This window comes from Chaetodon auriga, chromosome 20 (genome assembly GCF_051107435.1).
Source record: "Chaetodon auriga isolate fChaAug3 chromosome 20, fChaAug3.hap1, whole genome shotgun sequence".
In the NCBI taxonomy this organism is placed as follows: Eukaryota; Metazoa; Chordata; class Actinopteri; order Chaetodontiformes; family Chaetodontidae; genus Chaetodon; species Chaetodon auriga.
Window position 1 is genome coordinate 2,117,134 of NC_135093.1, and position 18,170 is coordinate 2,135,303.

Here is an 18,170-nt window from a genome sequence, read left to right on the forward strand (position 1 = left end):
TATTTCTGTCAGAACTCTGATGATGCATCTGAGGCGGCGCCGTCCTGTAAACATTTAAATGTGTTTATTGGAAGCATAGAGACGTCAGGGCCCCCAGGAAAACTTTAACTGTGGCGTCTGCAGTTTGGCCTGCTGCTCCGTCTTTTGTGGCTCCTAACAGGGTTTGATGTACCTGCTTCAAAGGAGCGGAGCCCAGAGAGGATGATTAGCTGGGAGCTTCGCGCTGCCTCAGCACTGTGTGTATGGAAAAGGGATTCTGGAGCTCCGTATCTGGTTTACCAGGAGTTTAAATGTGCAAAGGTTGGAGATGCTGTCTGGGGATGGAAAGTACAGAGTGTAACGGCCTCAGCAGGAAGTGGAGCTCGGATGAGCCTGTCTTAGAGGCAGCACTTACGGATATTGTAGGGCAGCAGCAACAAGGGTGTTTGGAGGTTGGACTGGGCGCAGGGCAGCTTTTATGGGGCGTGTCAGCGTCAGCGGGGAAGAGGAACAAACAGTTGTAAAGGGGATTCAGTGCCAAGAAGAAGCAGCTAGATATGCTGTGGCAGCGTAAAAAGAAATGTAAGTGAAGCGTAGAGCACAGAGGCAGGATCACATCCATGTCAGCTGCAACCCCTGATTAGATCTGCCCAGCATCAGTCAGTGGATAAGTGAGGAGCACACATGCTCCTCAGGCCTGGGACCTCCCACAAAAGACAACATTTATCAGGTTTTTAAATAGAATTAGACTGTCATTGTTCCGGATGGGTGTCCTGGTCTACACGATCCACAGCAGCCATGATAGATCGGATGGCATGTTTCATATTGGAGCAGTATACCCATGAGAGCTGCTTGTAAGGAATACATATTGTCGTGGGTAAATAATACGCTCGGCATTGAAAATGTTTCAGAAAAAGGTTTGAAAATCGTCACAGGCAGATTCACGAGTCACTTTTCACAGCAGGATATCGGTCATTTCTGTTGCAGTGAGACCACCTGTTAGAAACCGTCAAACGAAGGCAAACAGGCCTCACTTCAGTGATTAAAAAGGCCCAAACTGAAATCCTGGCATCATGCCTGGCTTCATTCTGCCAGGCTGTAAAACAAGCCATGTTCAAGGGCACTGTACCTGGAGACACACCAAAGTGAAAACACTCAAGAGGTACCCACGATTGGATTTTGCTCCCAGAGGTGAAGAGTCCATATCCCAAATGTTTGTGAGCACGTCGGGCAGCTCCAGGCAGCGAGGAAGTGGAGGATGGCAGTAGATTTAGGAAACAGTCCCTCAGGAGATAGCCACCATATCTGAGACTGGATCTTGTGTTCAGAAACGTGGCAGCTTGTATATTTTGTGGAGCACACAGGGCCATGGGAGGATGGTGGCGAAGAGGCCTAAGAGAGGAAAATGCTCAGATCTCTTGAGTTAGCAGCAAAGGTCGAAGAACTGCTTCGGTCCTGGTGAAGAGGACTGAAGGGAAACGACCTTTGTCATTAACTGAAGCCGGAGTTTGATTTTTAAACAGGCAGTTGAAACATGCTGCTGAGGGTAAAGGGGAGAGATGTATGATGAAGATACAGGTGGTTTGTTTGTCTGCTAAGCTAACACATGCTGCCACTGACGACTGCTGTTGGATGTATGAAAATAATCTGTTATCAGGTGATTCTTTTGTCTGTTTTTACACGTGCTTACTGGCAGTCTGTGTAATATTTGTGTTTTTGCCTCTTTAACTCGCTTTAGCTTTGCATTGGCCTTGGGAATATGTGCTGGCAAAATGTTAGCATAAGTGCATTTTGTTAGCAAGCTAATGGCTGCTTCTCTGGAACAGACATTTGCTGACAGTAGAGGCTGCTTATTTTGGCCAATGCTGATCTATTGACTATCAGTTAGCAGAGATGTCACACACTTGTGTTAGCCAAACAGTGCTAGCTAGCTTTTTCTTTGGAGGGAAGCTTTTCAGGGGGTGGGGTGCAGGTAAAGAGGGTGGTTGGTCTGGACCCTGAAGGACCTCATGCACAGGGCTGCTTAATAGAACGTTTTCCTCTTGAAAACATGATGTAAACATGTTCAGATTTAGACACGATTCTGCTTACGGCATCCACCTTCTGCGTGTGTGGGAACGTTTGATTCCGGACGGTTTGTAGTTTTTCTCCACAGACATTGAAGCTGGATAACTCAGCATGCTTCAGGTGAATCTGGCATTCAGCCTACTCAGGTCAGACTAAGTTCAACCTTTAGTTTAACCTCAGCGGACTGGATATGCGGCCTGTTTAATCATCCGAGTATCTGCTCTGCTGTGGATTCAGAGACAGCACAGGTGTAGTTCAACAGACGGTCGGGGCAGGGATAAACAATGCTTTCACCTGTCCCACTGTTCTTTCGATTTATGACAGCGCAGCAATGGGAGGTCAGCACACCGTTTAACATCAGAGCTGGGCTTCGATAGGACTCTGTGCAGCCTTTGACGTTCGTCCTTGGCTGCTTTGATTTGTATCTGTGCTTCAGAATTTCTGCTTCTTTCACAGCATCTCTGTCTCTGTCATGTGTTTGTTCCAATTTGTATAATTTTGTCCACATTTCATACGTATTTCCCTTTATTCTCACCCCTCCAGCCTGCGAGCTGATGAACCAGGGCATATTGGCGTTGGTTACCTCAACGGGCTGCGCGTCAGCCAGCGCACTGCAGTCCCTGACGGACGCCATGCACATCCCACACCTGTACATCCAGAGGAACAGCGAGGGATCGCCACGGACCGCCTGCCAGTTCAACCCGAGCCCCGGCGGGCAGCGCTACACGCTGGCTGCCAGGCCGCCGGTCCGCCTCAACGACGTCATGCTGACTCTGGTGGAGGAGCTGCGCTGGCAGAAGTTCATCGTGTTCTACGACATCGAGTATGGTGAGTGATCGACAGGTTTGCAGTTGCTGTGCTGGATTGAGGAAACAGATTTTCTTGGCGTCAAACTTGTGAATTGTGGAGTATTGGATTGTTTTTGTTGATGAAAATTCAGCGATTAGCTGTTGAAAATTGGTCTTGGAGGGCGAAAATTCCACTGAAATGTTCTGTGTGGCTGTGAGTCTGGAGGTGAAGAGTTTCTTTGGATCGTAGTCTGGAACACTTTGGAAGTTCTTTCTTCCAGCTGTTGATGACATGGCTTTCCTTGGTGTTGGGATGATGCAGCACAGTTTGGCTCTTCTTCCTGGTATTTGAACTCCGTGGGATGCCTGTGTCTTCTTTGGGTTTCAGCAGTGAGGTTACTTTAACGTTCTGTATAAGACCAAGCACCACAGCAGGGCGCCACAACCTTTTTATGACTCACCTGCTCTTTTAGACAGAAATGAAGCAAAGAAACACTCCAGCTCATGCAGGTTTGCTCTTCGGGTGGTAAAATGCTGGTATTTCTACCTCTGGTAATGACAGCTGCTCTATAATTTGTGTTTTTGTGTTTCATGATATACCTGTCCCACATCCTGTATACCTGTCAGAATTCAGCTGCTCTCTCTCTGTGTGCACAGGAGGCCTCTTTGCACATAACCAATCAAGACATTTGATTATAAGCCTCTTTGCATGAAGCAATAACCATCATCATTCTGTCTTTGGCTGATGGTGACACTGACTAATGGCCAGACAGTCGCCTGACAGCACAAAGAGAGCCTCAGATGTTCGTTCAAAGCAAAACACCCACGTTAGCTTCTTAGCTAATGTCTCTTCTCATCTGTAAGAGACACATTTATTGTTGCAGTTTAACTTGTGACCGAGCAAACATCCAGGGACGAATCACAAACTGCTAACATTAGTTTTCAGGCTCGATCATTAGTTAGTCAGCTGAAGCACATTGATCAGCTCTGAAAGTCACCTCCAAATGTCAACATCGACCTGATTAGATGCTGAGTCGCTCTTCAAAACAGGCTTGTAATCTTCAGCTAAAGCAGGAGTTTCTGTGTCTCTGCCAGTTTTTGTCTGACTTTAATTTCCAGGCCCCATCTGCACATCTGTAACCACGTACTTAAACCTGAAGCAGTGCAGAGGCTCTGCAGCACTGCTCATGTGACATATTTGTTTACTGCTGTTGGAGATGTCAGCTGTTCTTTACGTTTACCTGATGTTGTCAGCGCACACAGCCTACATGAAGACAAATAACTGAAAAAGCATTAGGACCAGCATCGGGCTGCCTCAATGATTTTCAGTGTTTTGTGGCTTTGGAAAGGTTTCCGCGACCGGATGTTGCAGCAAAACTTCAGAGATCGACTCGCCTGTCTTCTCTATTTGTTTGGAATGGCTTACTTGGACTGTATCTTAATGAAATCACATTAGGCTCAATGGATTTTTGAGCGTAATCAATACAGGATGGTGGCAATTACAAAATAAGGATATAGACAGATGCAGGCATTTAGCCTCTCAGATACTCTTATCCAGAGTGATTTAGAGTAAGTGCATCAGCTGCTTCAGGCCAGGATCTGAATCCTTTAATAACAAACCAGTGGCTCAGTGGACATTAAGAGCGAAGGACGACCGTGAGGCTGCAGAGGAGGACGTTTCTGTCTCTTCATCACATCCTGAGCCTGTAAAAATGTCCGTTAACAGTCGGCTGTAAACGCATCTGTGCAGCTAATAGCAGCTAAGACAAAATAGAAAACTGTTTCTTCACTGACGGATGGGATTTTTCTTTGTTCTAGCCTCCTTTACATCCTGCCCACCTCCCAATTCAACACACCAGTACTGATGCTGGGTTACACGTACACTGATACCAATATATGTGTGATCAGGTCTGGTGGATTTAATGGTCTGGCTCTACAGACCAGCCCTGAATGATGGGTCAGCTGCAGCCTTTGTGAGCTTTTGAACCTTCACTTCTTGTCTGTGAGGCGACAAAATAACACAACATAATTACTACGAGTAATATTACTACGCAGTGAGACTGATGTTCAATATAAACCTGCCTTCACTTTCCATGTGAGGAACAAAGGCTGAGCAGCTTTCAGCGATGTAACCGTCATCTTTTCAGTGTGCGAGTCTCTTTATAGCTTCCATATCTCAGCAAAGCGCTGTACTATTAAACAAACATATTACCTGAGCCTCTGTGAAGATGTTGCACCCTTGATGTTTTCATTATTGTGTGCTGTTCTTTGTTTGCTCTCTTTGTAATGTTGCAGCGGCTCGGTCATTGTTGCTGTTTCCAGGCCAGCTATAGCTGCAGTTGACTGATTGCAGATATAGAGAGAACTTTATTGGCAAGAGGAAAGGGAACTATTAGAATATTAGAGACTCTGTATCTCTGCAAAAGGAAAGTGTGCGGGAGTTCTTTCCTCTCTTGCCTGTGGACGTTTCCTCCCACGCACCTCTCAAGAAACTGAAGATGTGCATGAGCCTCTACAATCACAGGATGAATTTTAATAAGGAGAATAAAAGAATCGGTGTTTCCAATCAGGCAAAGTGTTTCCTCTATCAGACTCCGCTGTTAACTGGAGAGGACGTCACCGTTTCTGTGTCTCCTGTTATCCACGCAAACATCAGTGAATAAATGGGTCATAAAAGCAGAGCAGCTGCTTCTCAGCACAGATACAGCGTCAGGCGGAGCGACGAGGGCTGAGAGTGAACCCCTGATCTGGCTCAGACCAGCAGAGACTCCCACAGGAAACACCACCATGTGACCGCAGGAGGTGAACAAATGGACCGGACCGTGGAGGATCACAGCAGCTGATAACATTATGTCTGTCAAAGCTGAGCGACGTGAGAGGGAATAAAAGCTGGGAACACCAAGACAAGTCGTCGTGTAAGTGAAGTGGAAGGAATAAAACATGTGACTCTGAAAAGGTGTTGATTGGCACCACAGAGAGGTTTGAACGCTGGAGTAATTCGACACAGTTGTCAGTTAATGGTGTCATGTTCTCGCTCTTGTTAATAACTTGGTGGTAAACTGGAAGAAACAGCAGGTGAAGTTAACCGGGCTCCTTCAGTGCACTCTGGAGCCTTTAAGGTTTTACTTTTTAACAGGACGTTAAAGTTTTAGGATGTGTCCTCATTCTCTCCTGAACCTTCATGGTCCAGTGGTCTTCACGTGCAGATGTTGTCGTCGGTGTTATCATTGAACGTTGTCCAGAGTTTTGCACGTCGTCCAAAAACGAGGCAGCTGGATTTGCACGATCACATCAGATCCTGTGAGGAAACGATGAAGATATGACTGATGATGCAGAATAATGTGACGATGAAACGCTGGTGGAGTCTGGTTATCTGGTTCGTCTTTGCCGGCACCCGCAGAGCCGGTCGGGAAGCCACGGAGCCGCTTTGAGTCACGCTCACCAGCACAGTGACATTTGACTGACAGACGCTCAGAGATCTGAGCCCTGGGACTGAAGCGTGACGTGCCATGACGTGTCAAAACATTGAGCTTTCTGCAGCAGTCAGCTGTAGCTACAAATGAACGTTCAGTAATGTCCGTAATATTACAGTTTTAACAGCAGCTAGTGGCTTTTTAATGGGCCTGTTTTTGTTTTTATTTCATTGTTAAATGCAACTGAAGTGCGCACTTCAAAGGTAATTGGGATTAGACTGTGGAGGATTGTTTTTTTAAATGGAAAAAATGAATGTTCTCACTGTCTTGGTGTGGCAGAAACACGCTGTGCTGCGTGATCCCGCCGCTCCGCTCGCCAATTAGTGGAAGCAGCGTCCGGGTCTGTGTGAGTCCAGCTGAATGCTTTTAGACTCGGCGTGTTTTCTCTGAAGCAGCCTTTCATCCTCTGCACGTTAACCATCTGTACAGCAACACAACACTTGATTTCTGAACCTCGTGTGCAGCTTTAGACATAATTTTAGTCTTTAGTTCTGGTGGATTTTGGGCAATCTGTGGAATTATTGCATGTTAATTTAGTTTAAGGTTAACACATTTCTATGATGATGATAATTCTGTGTGACCTTGTGATATTTTGGCTGAATATCAGATTTTCAGCAGTGCAATTTGGAGCATATTTTTATTTTCAGAGCTCACATTGAGATGAATTAACGGATGAAATTGTGTCACATGGGCTCATAAAGACAACAGATCGCGCTCCTGAATGTTAGCTGCGGACTGTCAGCGGCTGCCAGCAGAGCTCCGGCTTTACAACATGATTTCAGTCTTGAAGGGTTGAGAATCAGCTCCGGCCAGCAGCTGGAGGCCGAATCAGTCGGTGAACTGTGGAGGCTCTTTTATGATGATGTGACCCAGCTGCTCCAAAAACCCCCAAAATCTGCGAACGACGATTTTAATCAGGTGATGTGTCATGATTCAGTTTCATTTTGGCAGCTGATTAAGGAGAAAATCGATGTGTGACACCTGACTTTTGCCAGAGCGCAGTGGTTTTGTCAGTCACAGATGTGTTTTCTGTCTAGCGTGCGTCATGACAGTACAAAGCCTTTTTGTCATCATCTGCTTCTATCTTCTATCTAACCAGAGAAAAACATCTTCCTTGGACCTAATCACACTACATTATTGATCCTCTTGCTTTCCTGTTGACTAATCCTCTCTAATTCCTGTCTTTCTATATTCTCTCATCCATTTATCTTTGACTGAAAATGTTAATTTTACATTCGTTTCTCCGTTAAACCCATACAGCCCTTCAAAATAATATTTAATAAACACCCAGTCATAATGATAACATTTCTACACAGCTCACCTGTCCTGAAAACAAAGATAAGCAGCAGAACACATGCAGTGACTGTGCTGCGAGCGTAGAAATAATACTCCTCGAACCTTCTTCTAACCCCCCATGTCCCCATTCTTCGCTCTTCATCTTCATCTCTTCCTCCTCGCCCGTGTGATGAGCGAAGCCGTAATAAGTGTGAGCCGAGCAGAGGCCATTTATTCAGATTACAGGCTCATTGTTGAGGGATACGAGAAGCAGATGGGCTTTTTGGTTTGGCTGTCTGGCCGAGTCTGCGCGGGCCGACCGGGACTGTCAGTTGGCTGTGATGATGATTAAAGGAGGTCCTTGGATTGCCTCCTTCCTCCCCTCATCCTTCCAAAACCTCCTTGCTCGCGACCTTCCCTGCTCCATTTCTTAAGAGGGCAATAAGTAAGATGTTTGCTGCTTCATAGCACAAAATGGCTATAATATATCTACGGGGAGGATGTTGTTCAACACACAAATACACTCACTTACAAGCAGTTTTAGGACATTTTAATAGGCCTTATAAAGCCTGGTTTGCGAGCCCAGATGTAAGAGAGCAGCGCTGTACGGTCAGTATTTTGCATTCTGATGTGTCATCGTAAGAAGATGTTTCCATTGGACTTTGCAGCGGGGGAGTTTCCACCTTACGAAGGGTGATAGAGCTGAATAAAGGTTAATAAAGGCCAATAAAGGTTATTACTTCCCCCGTGGCCTTTTAATAATCACTCTGTCTTCTGAGAGCGTCCTCTTCTCTGGCTCTCCTGCTGAGAAACCGCCTCCCCCGCCGTCTTTCTATTTTCTTCTCTCCTTGCTGCTCCTCCACTTCATTGTGTTATCTCATCCACCGTCTGCCATTCTCCTCCTCTCCGTGATCCTTCCCTCAAATATTCCCTTCAGTCTTATCTCTTGACCCCTGCAGACGAGGCAGAATGTTGTTGAGCGTGACACTGCGATGGGAGACGGAGAGATTTGAAACCTCATCCCTCCATCCAGACAAACAAAGTAGGAGAAATGGTGAATTTTTCTGGCAATCTGCAAATCGTCCATCTTCATGAGTCCTTGAATCCATTAGTCGTAGCTCTTTCTTTTTCTTAAAACAAGTGGAAGTGAATAATTCCCCTCCTTTCCACTGTAAATCTGTGAATCAGCTTGTGTTCAGAGCTCCTCGCTGCCCGCTCTTTTACTGCCAACCTCCTCAAGGAGATTCTGCTTCAGCTTTATAAGGTATATCCACCGGCCTGCAGCTCCTTCTGTGATCTGAGGAGCCAAATGGATTCACAGTTGGAAATTTTCTCCAGAAGCCTCAACAGCAGCTACTGTAGCTGCTGTTGAGGCTTCACAGGAGCAATTTACTTCCCAACTGGCAGCCATGTTGGAGGCCAGCGCTAACCTGGCTGAAGTGCAGCTGTCTGGTCGGAGCTGTTGTCAGGACCGCAAACATCATGGCAACTTTTTTTTTTCGCCTCATTTGGATTTTTCAGACTTGACCTGGAAACAACCTCACCTCAAAATCTGTTCAGTATCATTTCTGAAGCTGTCAGCAGCATCACATGGTCTTCAGCAGCAGCGCAGATATGACCGTTCTTAATCATGTGAACATACAGACTGCATCAGTTTTAGTTGATGTACCTAAATAACTGGTAACTGAGTTTAATCCTCCAACACACAAACCCTCACAGACAGACAGGAGCAGCACAGTTTATCCTGCTTTATGGTGTTTCAGTGTTCCCTTAGCAGCCACTAGAGGCTGGATTACTCATTACATCCCATAATACAAGGCTGTGGGCAGGAACAGTTAAAATAATAATAATAATAACTTTACTAATCTCAGTACCTCTCCAGTGACTCATTAAAGAAGACAGAAACAGTGAAGTCAGTGTGCCCTTCTAAAGTGTGAGGCGTGAGGTGTGCAAAGGTGACAATCAGGCCTGAGGGCGATGCCTGAGGAAAGGTCAGAGGTCAGGAAAGTCTCCAATATTCATTCTCAAGAGACCAGAAGTACCATCAGCAGATTTCATGGAAATCTGGCAAAAGTCAATATGTCCTGTTGGCATTTTGGCTCATTGAGTTTCTTCAGCTCGATTTTATTGCAGTTTATTCAACGAGGCAGAGTGAGGGGGAATGAAAGGGTGAGGAGCGAGAGCCCTGACACCCTCCCACGTACGTAACACTGGGGGTAAGTGGGGAAAACGTTTGACGCACCAAAGTGTTCATGAAGTGTTTGACAGATGTGCTGAACAACTGACCAACATCACTTATATTAATCCTCGCCACTGGCAGGAGAAAGAAAGTGAAGAAGAAGAAGATCACCGGCTGCACAAACACACACACACACTCAGAGGAGGATTGATTTGTGCTCCTCTGCGAGGGTATCAATATGGCCGCCGCGGCGCGTAGCTCCACCGAGCGTGACGCGGCAACTCAGCCACATCAAAGCTGCAGAATCCAAATCTCACGCTGGCCGCACACCGGCCGGCCGATCGCATGGGTGGACAGCCGGGCTGCGGTGCGCTCTGGGAAACGGTGTTTTTCATCAACACCCAATCAGAGGCAGCTGTCAGGCGGAACAGAAGGCCGTCCTGGGGAGAAACGCTGATAAAGACATTGACACGGAGGCTGGAGTGTGTGCTGTGGGTAAACAAACACACACTTCTTTCTCCTCCCTTTCTCTGCCAGTCTGTCTGCAACACACACCGGCCATGGCCCATGAACTGTGGTCTGTGCGGCTGTGGAAACACACACACACACACACACACGCACGCACGCACGCACACGGGCAGTTAACCTAAGCTGACCTTGTCAGAGACAGAGAGGGAGTTAAAAAGACCATAAGCTCATCTGTAATTAATGCTGCATTCAGACCAGCACAGCCCTGCATGAGAACACAAACCTCACTCACTTCAATGAGAGCAGCTCAGCTCTCAGGTCATCCTGCACAAAGACCAGCCCGTCTCATGAGGTTATAACCTGAGAGTCATGTCTCTGCTGTTTACCTCCTATGATTGAATAACCGACATGATCATTTTACAGAGGGATTTTGGTCTGAGCACCTGTTTACTGTAGAAACCATCGTACTCAGAGAGGTGGATATAGCACCGTCTAGTAGCCTTGCTGCTAATTTGTCCCAGTGGCCACTTGTGGTATTGCAATGGAAAACTTTCCCCCTAGACCCCCATCGTGACGGGACGTCTGTAAAAGGAAGCTGCAAACGAAGTCAGTTATTATTCTTTGCATTATGAATTTGTAACGGTTTTAGATTTGTAAAGCTTTCCCACAGCCTAAAAGACACACACACACACACACACACACACACACACACACACACACACACACACACACACACAGAGGACTGTCCAGCTGTCAGAGGAACGCCCCGTCCTTCACTCTGCCGATGTTTCGTTGCTGATCAGCGATCAGAAACTTTATCTACTGTCGGTCTCAGTGAAGGTTACTCAATAGTTGCATTAGAGCTCGATCAATTTCATAACGTCAGATGTTTTCGTGCGTGAGAGGCTGATGGAAATATGAAGTAGAATGTGTTATCCTTCACACCTCAAGTGGGTTTTTAAACAGACCGATAAGAAGCTGCTGGGACAGAAAGACGAGGCTGGATTCAGTGTTTTCAGTGTGGATGATGATTTGTCTTCTTATTTTTCCAGTTCGGACTCAACACTCAGTGAATCCGTCTGAATGATTCTGTGACGCTGCTTCATTAATCTACATTTGTGATGGATCTTAAATTACAGCTAGCGAGCCTGTTTCCTCAGTGTCTTTTGTCCCTAAAATCACCTTCTGTGTCCTCCTCGTGGCGTCCAAAATCTTTCCAATCTTGGCTGCTAAAGAGGCAGTTTGACGCCCGTGTCAGCCCACCTAAATCATGACTGTTGTGAAAACACTGTTGTTGACACTGGACAGTTGTTTGGTTTTGTCTGGTTTTGGTCTCTTCATGGGCTTTTGTCGACAATAAGAATAGAAATAAGAGCAGAACGATCCTTTAAAGTCTCTGTTCATTCACTCTTTTCCCATCGTGACGCTGAAGTCTGTAAACTTAATAACAAACTGGCTGCACAGACAAAGACAGTATGTTGTGATAAGATGGATTCGTTGATGGCTTTGGTCTCTTTAGGGCGCTGTTGATAAAAAGAAATAGACAGGATAACACACCGTCGTCCTTTAAATCCAGTAAATGGTATCGGTGTTTCTGCTGCTCTGCCCATTATGAACAAGTGAAAAGAGAACTTGAGCAGTCAATGTCTTTCCCCTTCAGTGATTTCAAAGCAATGATATCTCTGCCGCTGCACTGACTGAACCGAGCTGTGAGCTTCTGTTGACATTTCATAAATGTTTCATCACTGACAAGACTGATCAGAAGAACAATGGCTCTCGAGAGTAGTAAGATCCCTATCGAAACGGGGCTGCCTGGAAACAGCAGATTAAAATTAAAATGATTAAAGTGTGTAGCATTAAAAGGTGAAGTTACCAAGAGGAAAGAAGAGAGGGAGGGCAGAGCAGAGTGAGTGAGAGGGAGGTGAAAAGGGCAGAGGAGGAGAGAGGAGGTGGATCGGCTCCAGACGGCGTGAAGAAAAGCTCTGCCTGAGGCTCGTCGCTGCCGCCGTGCACTCATGTCTCTGCCTCTGTCGAGAGCTTGTTTGCCTGCTGAATGTGTAAATATGTGTGTGAACTGATCTGCACACCTTCATCCTTTTGACAGTTGTACCTTCATGTAGATGAAGTAAAGGATTAATCCACCAACTTCGTGTTAAAGGTCACGAGCTCGGATGGTTCCACTGATCGGCTGCGTCTGTGGAGGAGCTTAGTCACGTTTTAACAGGAAGAATGTTGAAAAACCGCCAAATGAAAAGACAAGAAGAGGGCGAGATGTGATCCATCAGATGGAAGAGGAGCGCTGGACTCCTTCAGTCTCTCCTCACACACACACACACTCCATCAGTCTCTCCTCAGAGGCATTCATTGACTCGGTTGTTCACATTAAAAATGAAGTGGGAGTTGTTGTTTGAAGATTGAAAATGAAAAGAGAGAAAGGTTCAGATCACTCTTTCACACCTGTGCACACCTGAGCGGTCGCTGCCTGCTGTGGGTGCGCTTGTCGGATTATTCGCCTCAGAAAGTTAAAGAAGTCGTCGACGCAGACGCCTCAAATCAAATGTCAGAAAGATTTCGATTGAGTGGCTTTCAGACACTTTTTCAATCCGTCTCTGTCAGGTCCTTCAAATTCATCGTAAAATAAGCGCAGCAGTAAATGACTGAACCTCCCCTTCAGGCTCGGCTGGACGTTTGTCTTTTCTTTTTAATGATTCGTTCATGTGTTGTTGGCTCGGTCGGCTGAACTGCATCAGGCCTTTAGAAATGTTCAGGTCATGATCTGGACTGAGGCTCCTCCACCTGCAAAGACACTGCCTCCACCTGTGTTCTCACTATCCGCCTTCTTGTGCTGAGCTGTCATATTTTATTAAAACTGAGGAGTTCTTTCAAGGCGGCTCCTCTGAGAACCTACACCTGCTCCTGAACTCAGTCCAGCTAACAGAACGTTGTCTCTTCAAATGACCAGATTACACATTTCTCTACGTGAAGCTTTGTTGGACATCATTAGGAAACTGTGGACCTGTATGAAGGATGCTGTTTTAAGCTGCTCTCCACACCGCCAGGAATTTAATTCAGCCACTGAATCTTGATGGACCATGTTCAGAAATAATGGAACCATTCTGAAAAATAGTTTTCCAGTGTAGAAAAACTCCCTGAAGAAGCACAGACGACATGGCCTCAGTGTCCTCAGTTCACGTACCTCGTGTCCTATATTATGACTAAATTGACTCAAAGTGGTCTCTGTACATCGTGTTCATCAGAAGTTTATACCTTTTTATGCATTAGGAGTTCTTTTAATACCCCAGCCCCTGCTCTCCGACCCCCTCCTGCTCCTTCTTTGACTGAACAGAAAATGGCCCATGAAAGGAGCAGCATGTTAATTTTCTCCCGCTAATCCTCTAAACTGTAATTTACACGATACGCTCGCCCATCTCCTGAGAAATACATTCATCGTATTTTGAGAAGAGTAAATTCTGAGCCGCCTCTCCTAAACTCCCCCTGAGGAGGAGTGAGGAGCAAAAGCAAAGATCAATCACAGATGAGTGATTCAGGGGTAAAGAGGTGAAGGGAAATCAAAAAAAGGAAGGAAGGAAGGGGAGCTGAGCTCAGATCTCTGATGTGTTTTTCTCTGCTGCTGAATTTATGTCCATACATAATGGAGATCAGTCTGGACTCAGGAGTCAGTCAGCGTTTGGTCTGTAGCCTGCAGGACACAGGTGTAAGGACACACCTGCATGTGCTGCTTTGTCCTTTCGTCCCATCAAACTGCTGTCACATCAGTACTTTCCCCATCTTGACGTCCTCGCCGTGGACACGTTATCGTGTCATCAAGCTCAGTTGTGTGTCTGCATGGCCTTGAAATGAGGTCTCTCCAGGTGAAATATAGCAGCGCTGACAACATTAGTCCTGATCTGTTTGTCTAATTAAGGAAAACCCACAAACATGACATGTAAGGAATCACACAGCTGGTGGCGGGAACAGAAAGAGTCATTAGAGATTTAGTCTGCTGTCGCTGCGATGCGTCAGAGTCCAGTTAGCTCAACATCAGTGTGGGTGTTTTCCTTTGAGGTGTTGTGGTATACTTTACATCTTTTAATATCATCACAGTGATTTAAAACATTTCGCCCGGCCCACCTCCTGCAGGTGAAGCTGATCCAACCAACTTCAATTAATCAGCCGTTGTCAAGTTCGTTCATGGAGGTTTAACATCTGAAAAATGTTGCAGGAGCAGAAACAACTTCTCACCGTTTGACCTTTAATGCTGTGTTAAAGCCTCCTCCAGACCATGAACTAACTGTCATGTAAAACACTGCTCAGCGTTGATGGTGAGTGGACAGAATTCTCACACACTGATGGAAATGATGGGTTTCACACATGGACAAAACAAACCTCATATTTCTTTTGCAACCTTCAGCCTCAGTGTAGAAATTGTTCCTCTATTCAAAATCATGTGTATGTTTAAATAGTCGATCCAGTGATTTGCTGCGTTCGGCTGTTTGGAGCCCACCTCCTCTACTTGGCTCTTCTTCTCTTGGCCTCCATAATTTGCTTTTAATTACAAAGGAAACGAATGGATGCCTCTCCGTCAATTGAACTGGGCTGTCAAACGGCCCCTGTTCACCCCTCATTGGGCTAAACTCTCCAAGAGGATTAAAGCGGTCTGAAAGCCACTTAGAGAAGCTCATGTTGCTTCATACATTTTTAAGGCTGCACAAGGCAAGACAAAACGCTGTTAGACAACGGCTCATTGGCTCCCAGCTCGTTAGCTCTGTTTGTTGTGCCTCGATAGGAAGTAATGAACACACGACGACTCCTCTGTTTGACTCCGAGGCGTCGGCAGGCCCCGTTTTAGAAACTCAAGAGTTTTTTAACATACAAAAAAACAGCCAGGAAGTTTGTATTAGTTTGTATTTATTAATTTATTTTCATGCTTAGTGGAGCTACGTGGTGTGTGCCTGTGTTTAAAGTCACATAATGATGTGAGGAATCATTCAGAGTCATAAACCAAAGAGGCGTTAGGTGCAGCGTGACGTCACCTACGGCTTCGTTTGAGTCGTCCTCACGCCTCTGTAGTATCGTGCATGTGATATTCATGTGGGTTTGAATCATAATAAGACAAAAAGACTTTTAACAACTGTTTAGATGGACGAGTGTTTGGACATTTCAGGCTCGTAGACGAGTTTGTGTCTGCTTTAGAGGCCCAAAACTCTCTGAAAAGAAATAAAATCTAACCCAGTAAAATCTTAAACACTCATTTTTGAATAAAACCACAACTAAAAAGTGATGACTGAGAGTTCAGAGAGCCGGTTACAGCAGTGATCCTCATTTTAATGCTTTAACATTCAAAGAAAAAGGTCCTTTTGAGATGAAACCCGGCGTCCTCATACATGCATGTGGCTTCTGTCTCCTTTCCTGTTCAGCTTTGTTCGGTCTGTTTAATGTGTGTGAGTGAGCGCGTTTGAAGCCAGGCCGTCTATATCATCATTAATAAGGCCATCAGCAGGCCTGTGTGTTACGGACTCATGTTGTGTGGACACCTGCTGTCTCCGTATGTGGTCCTCTGCTCGCTCGCTCTCCTTTTGATGTGACTCTTAAGGTGTCTTCTGATTGGCTGCGTCGTGACACCCTGACAGGAGGGAAGGTGAGGTCACAGGTTGCGTTCCCTCTCAGTGTGTTCTGCTGCTGAAAAGCTTTTCTGTGTAATTAATCCAGGCTTGTCAAGTTATTTCATGGAGGTTTAACGTCTGAAAAATGTTGCAGGAGCAGAAATAACTTCTCAACATCTGACCTTTAATGGGTGATTTGATGTGTTGAAGCCTCCTCTCCTCCGGACCATTCAGATCTAAAGAACTGCCTCAGCGTTGATGGTGAATGGACGTAATTCTCACCCTGATAGAAATTATTGGTTTCACAGATGGAAAAAAACCCAACATTTAACTGCTCTACCAAGCTGAGCTGCACCTCCTTAGATTTCTGTTGCAACCTTTGACCTCAGTAGAAATTATTACTTGATTCAAAATCATTGTGCAAATACTTTTCATCTTCTCTGGTTGGTTTTCTTTTCACACCGTGAGGTTTATCAGTGCTGAAGCTCAGTCTTCATCAGAACCTTCGCTGAGCCTGTTTTCCACGAGGTGTTTGGACTCCATCTCGTCTGAGCTGGCGAGTTGTCGATCTTGCGTAAAACAAACCGTTGGAGCTCTGCGTCAGAGCGTGATTTTCAGGGTTCATTAAATGATTCTGGCTCAGAAAAGAAAAACAGGACCTTGACAGATTCAGTGCTTTTAAAAGTCGTTCTATTTTTCTTCAAGCGTGACGCAGTTTCAGAAGTGTCTCTGTCCAAGGTTCACTTCACATCTTCAAGAAAAGCTCAGGATGGATATTTTCACCGGTGCAGCAGCTATTTTTCACCATCTCACTTTGTTTTCTCAGACTTGACGAGATAAAAGTGAGGAGATAAAGGGAATCTTTGAGGGCGTTAGAAGCAAGGACTCTGGAGTCATCTTTGAGTTCCTCACTGATTGCTGAAGGTCCCTTGAGAATGGCGTCAAGTCAACACATAACGAGGAGTTTATTTATTGATTAAGCAGATCAGCTGAAAATACATCATAGCAGTTAGTTTTGACCTTTTTAAAGGATGTTTACTGTAGTTGGCGAGTAAAATATCCAAAATGAATCGTATTTCGTGATCCTCATCGACAGCTGGCCTGGAAGGACTCGATGTACTTGTTGAGACTGAGAGTCAGCGTGATGAGGAGGAGTGTGCCATATGACCGAAAGCTCCAGAACAGCTACTAAATGGACCTCATGGTGAGAGTTTCAGTAACGTGTGTTGGTTTGTCATTTTTGACGTTTTATTAATTGCGGCAGCACTGATTTGGGCTCCAGAGATGCCGTTTTGACCTCTGACCTCACTGTGGGATCGGTAACATGCAGTTTCTTTCCAAGTGTCAGTAAAGTATGATCGGTAGGAATTTTAAGGTAATGGAAGTTCTCAAACTGAAGGGGAGCGCCACGAATCCTCGCACTTCCCCGACGGTGTGACGCAGATCGAGAGGGACAAGATGACGGAAGCAGACAGGAATAGATGGAGGAAGCCCAGAGAGATGGAGAGAGTGCTTTCATGCTTGGCTTCTCTCTCTGCCTATCTCTTATTTATTCAGTGACGGTGGTACTGAGCCACAGACAGGCAGGCAGACAGGCAGGCAGGCAGGCAGGCAGACAGACAGTCAGACAGACAGGCAGGCAGACAGACAGACAGACAGGCAGACAGACAGACAGACAGGCAGGCAGACAGGCAGGCAGGCAGGCAGGCAGGCAGGCAGACAGACAGACAGACAGACAGACAGACAGGCAGGCAGACAGACAGACAGACAGACAGACAGACAGACAGGCAGGCAGACAGACAGACAGACAGACAGACAGACAGACAGCGCCGTGAAAGACTCCACTGTGCATAAAGGGTCATTTTAGTGTCCACACTCAGCTTTGATGTTAATATGTGGACATCAGAGAGGAGTGAGAGGCTCTGCAGGCTGATGGAGCTCAGCTACACATTCAGAAAACATTCAGGCCTCCAAACAACAGCTGGTCAGCCGCCAAACAGGCTTCCTGCCTCAAAGGACGAGCGTTTCCTGAGCCTGACTGAGAACCCTGAGAGCTGGGAGGAAGGGCCGTAAAACCACAAATCCAAAGCGCCCTTGTTTTCAGAGACTTTATTCTCACAGTGAAACCAGCCAACGGTTTGTCCGAGCTCACTCGGCCAGTTAATTGCGGCCGTTTGCACCCTGAGGACGGCCGCTTGCTTTTAACCTCTCGTGACAGACCGCCAAAATAAAAGACTTTAAACTTCTCAGCCCACAGATGAATCTCTTAGATCTGCTTTTTCACTAATGTACGGCGTCTCTGAAGGAACAAAAAGTCCCTTACATGCGAACTATCTTC

General features: G+C 45.9%; 1 protein-coding gene across 4 annotated transcripts in view; it reads left to right on the forward strand.

Annotated features, from left to right (window-relative positions):
* grid1b (glutamate receptor, ionotropic, delta 1b) overlaps positions 1–18,170 on the forward strand; it is a 410,627-nt gene that overhangs the window by 228,313 nt on the left and 164,144 nt on the right. For all 4 annotated transcript variants that reach the window (XM_076759895.1, XM_076759896.1, XM_076759897.1 and 1 more), the window contains one exon: positions 2,590–2,874. In XM_076759895.1, the coding sequence (XP_076616010.1) occupies positions 2,590–2,874 (285 nt within the window). The remainder of the gene's footprint in view (positions 1–2,589; positions 2,875–18,170) is intronic.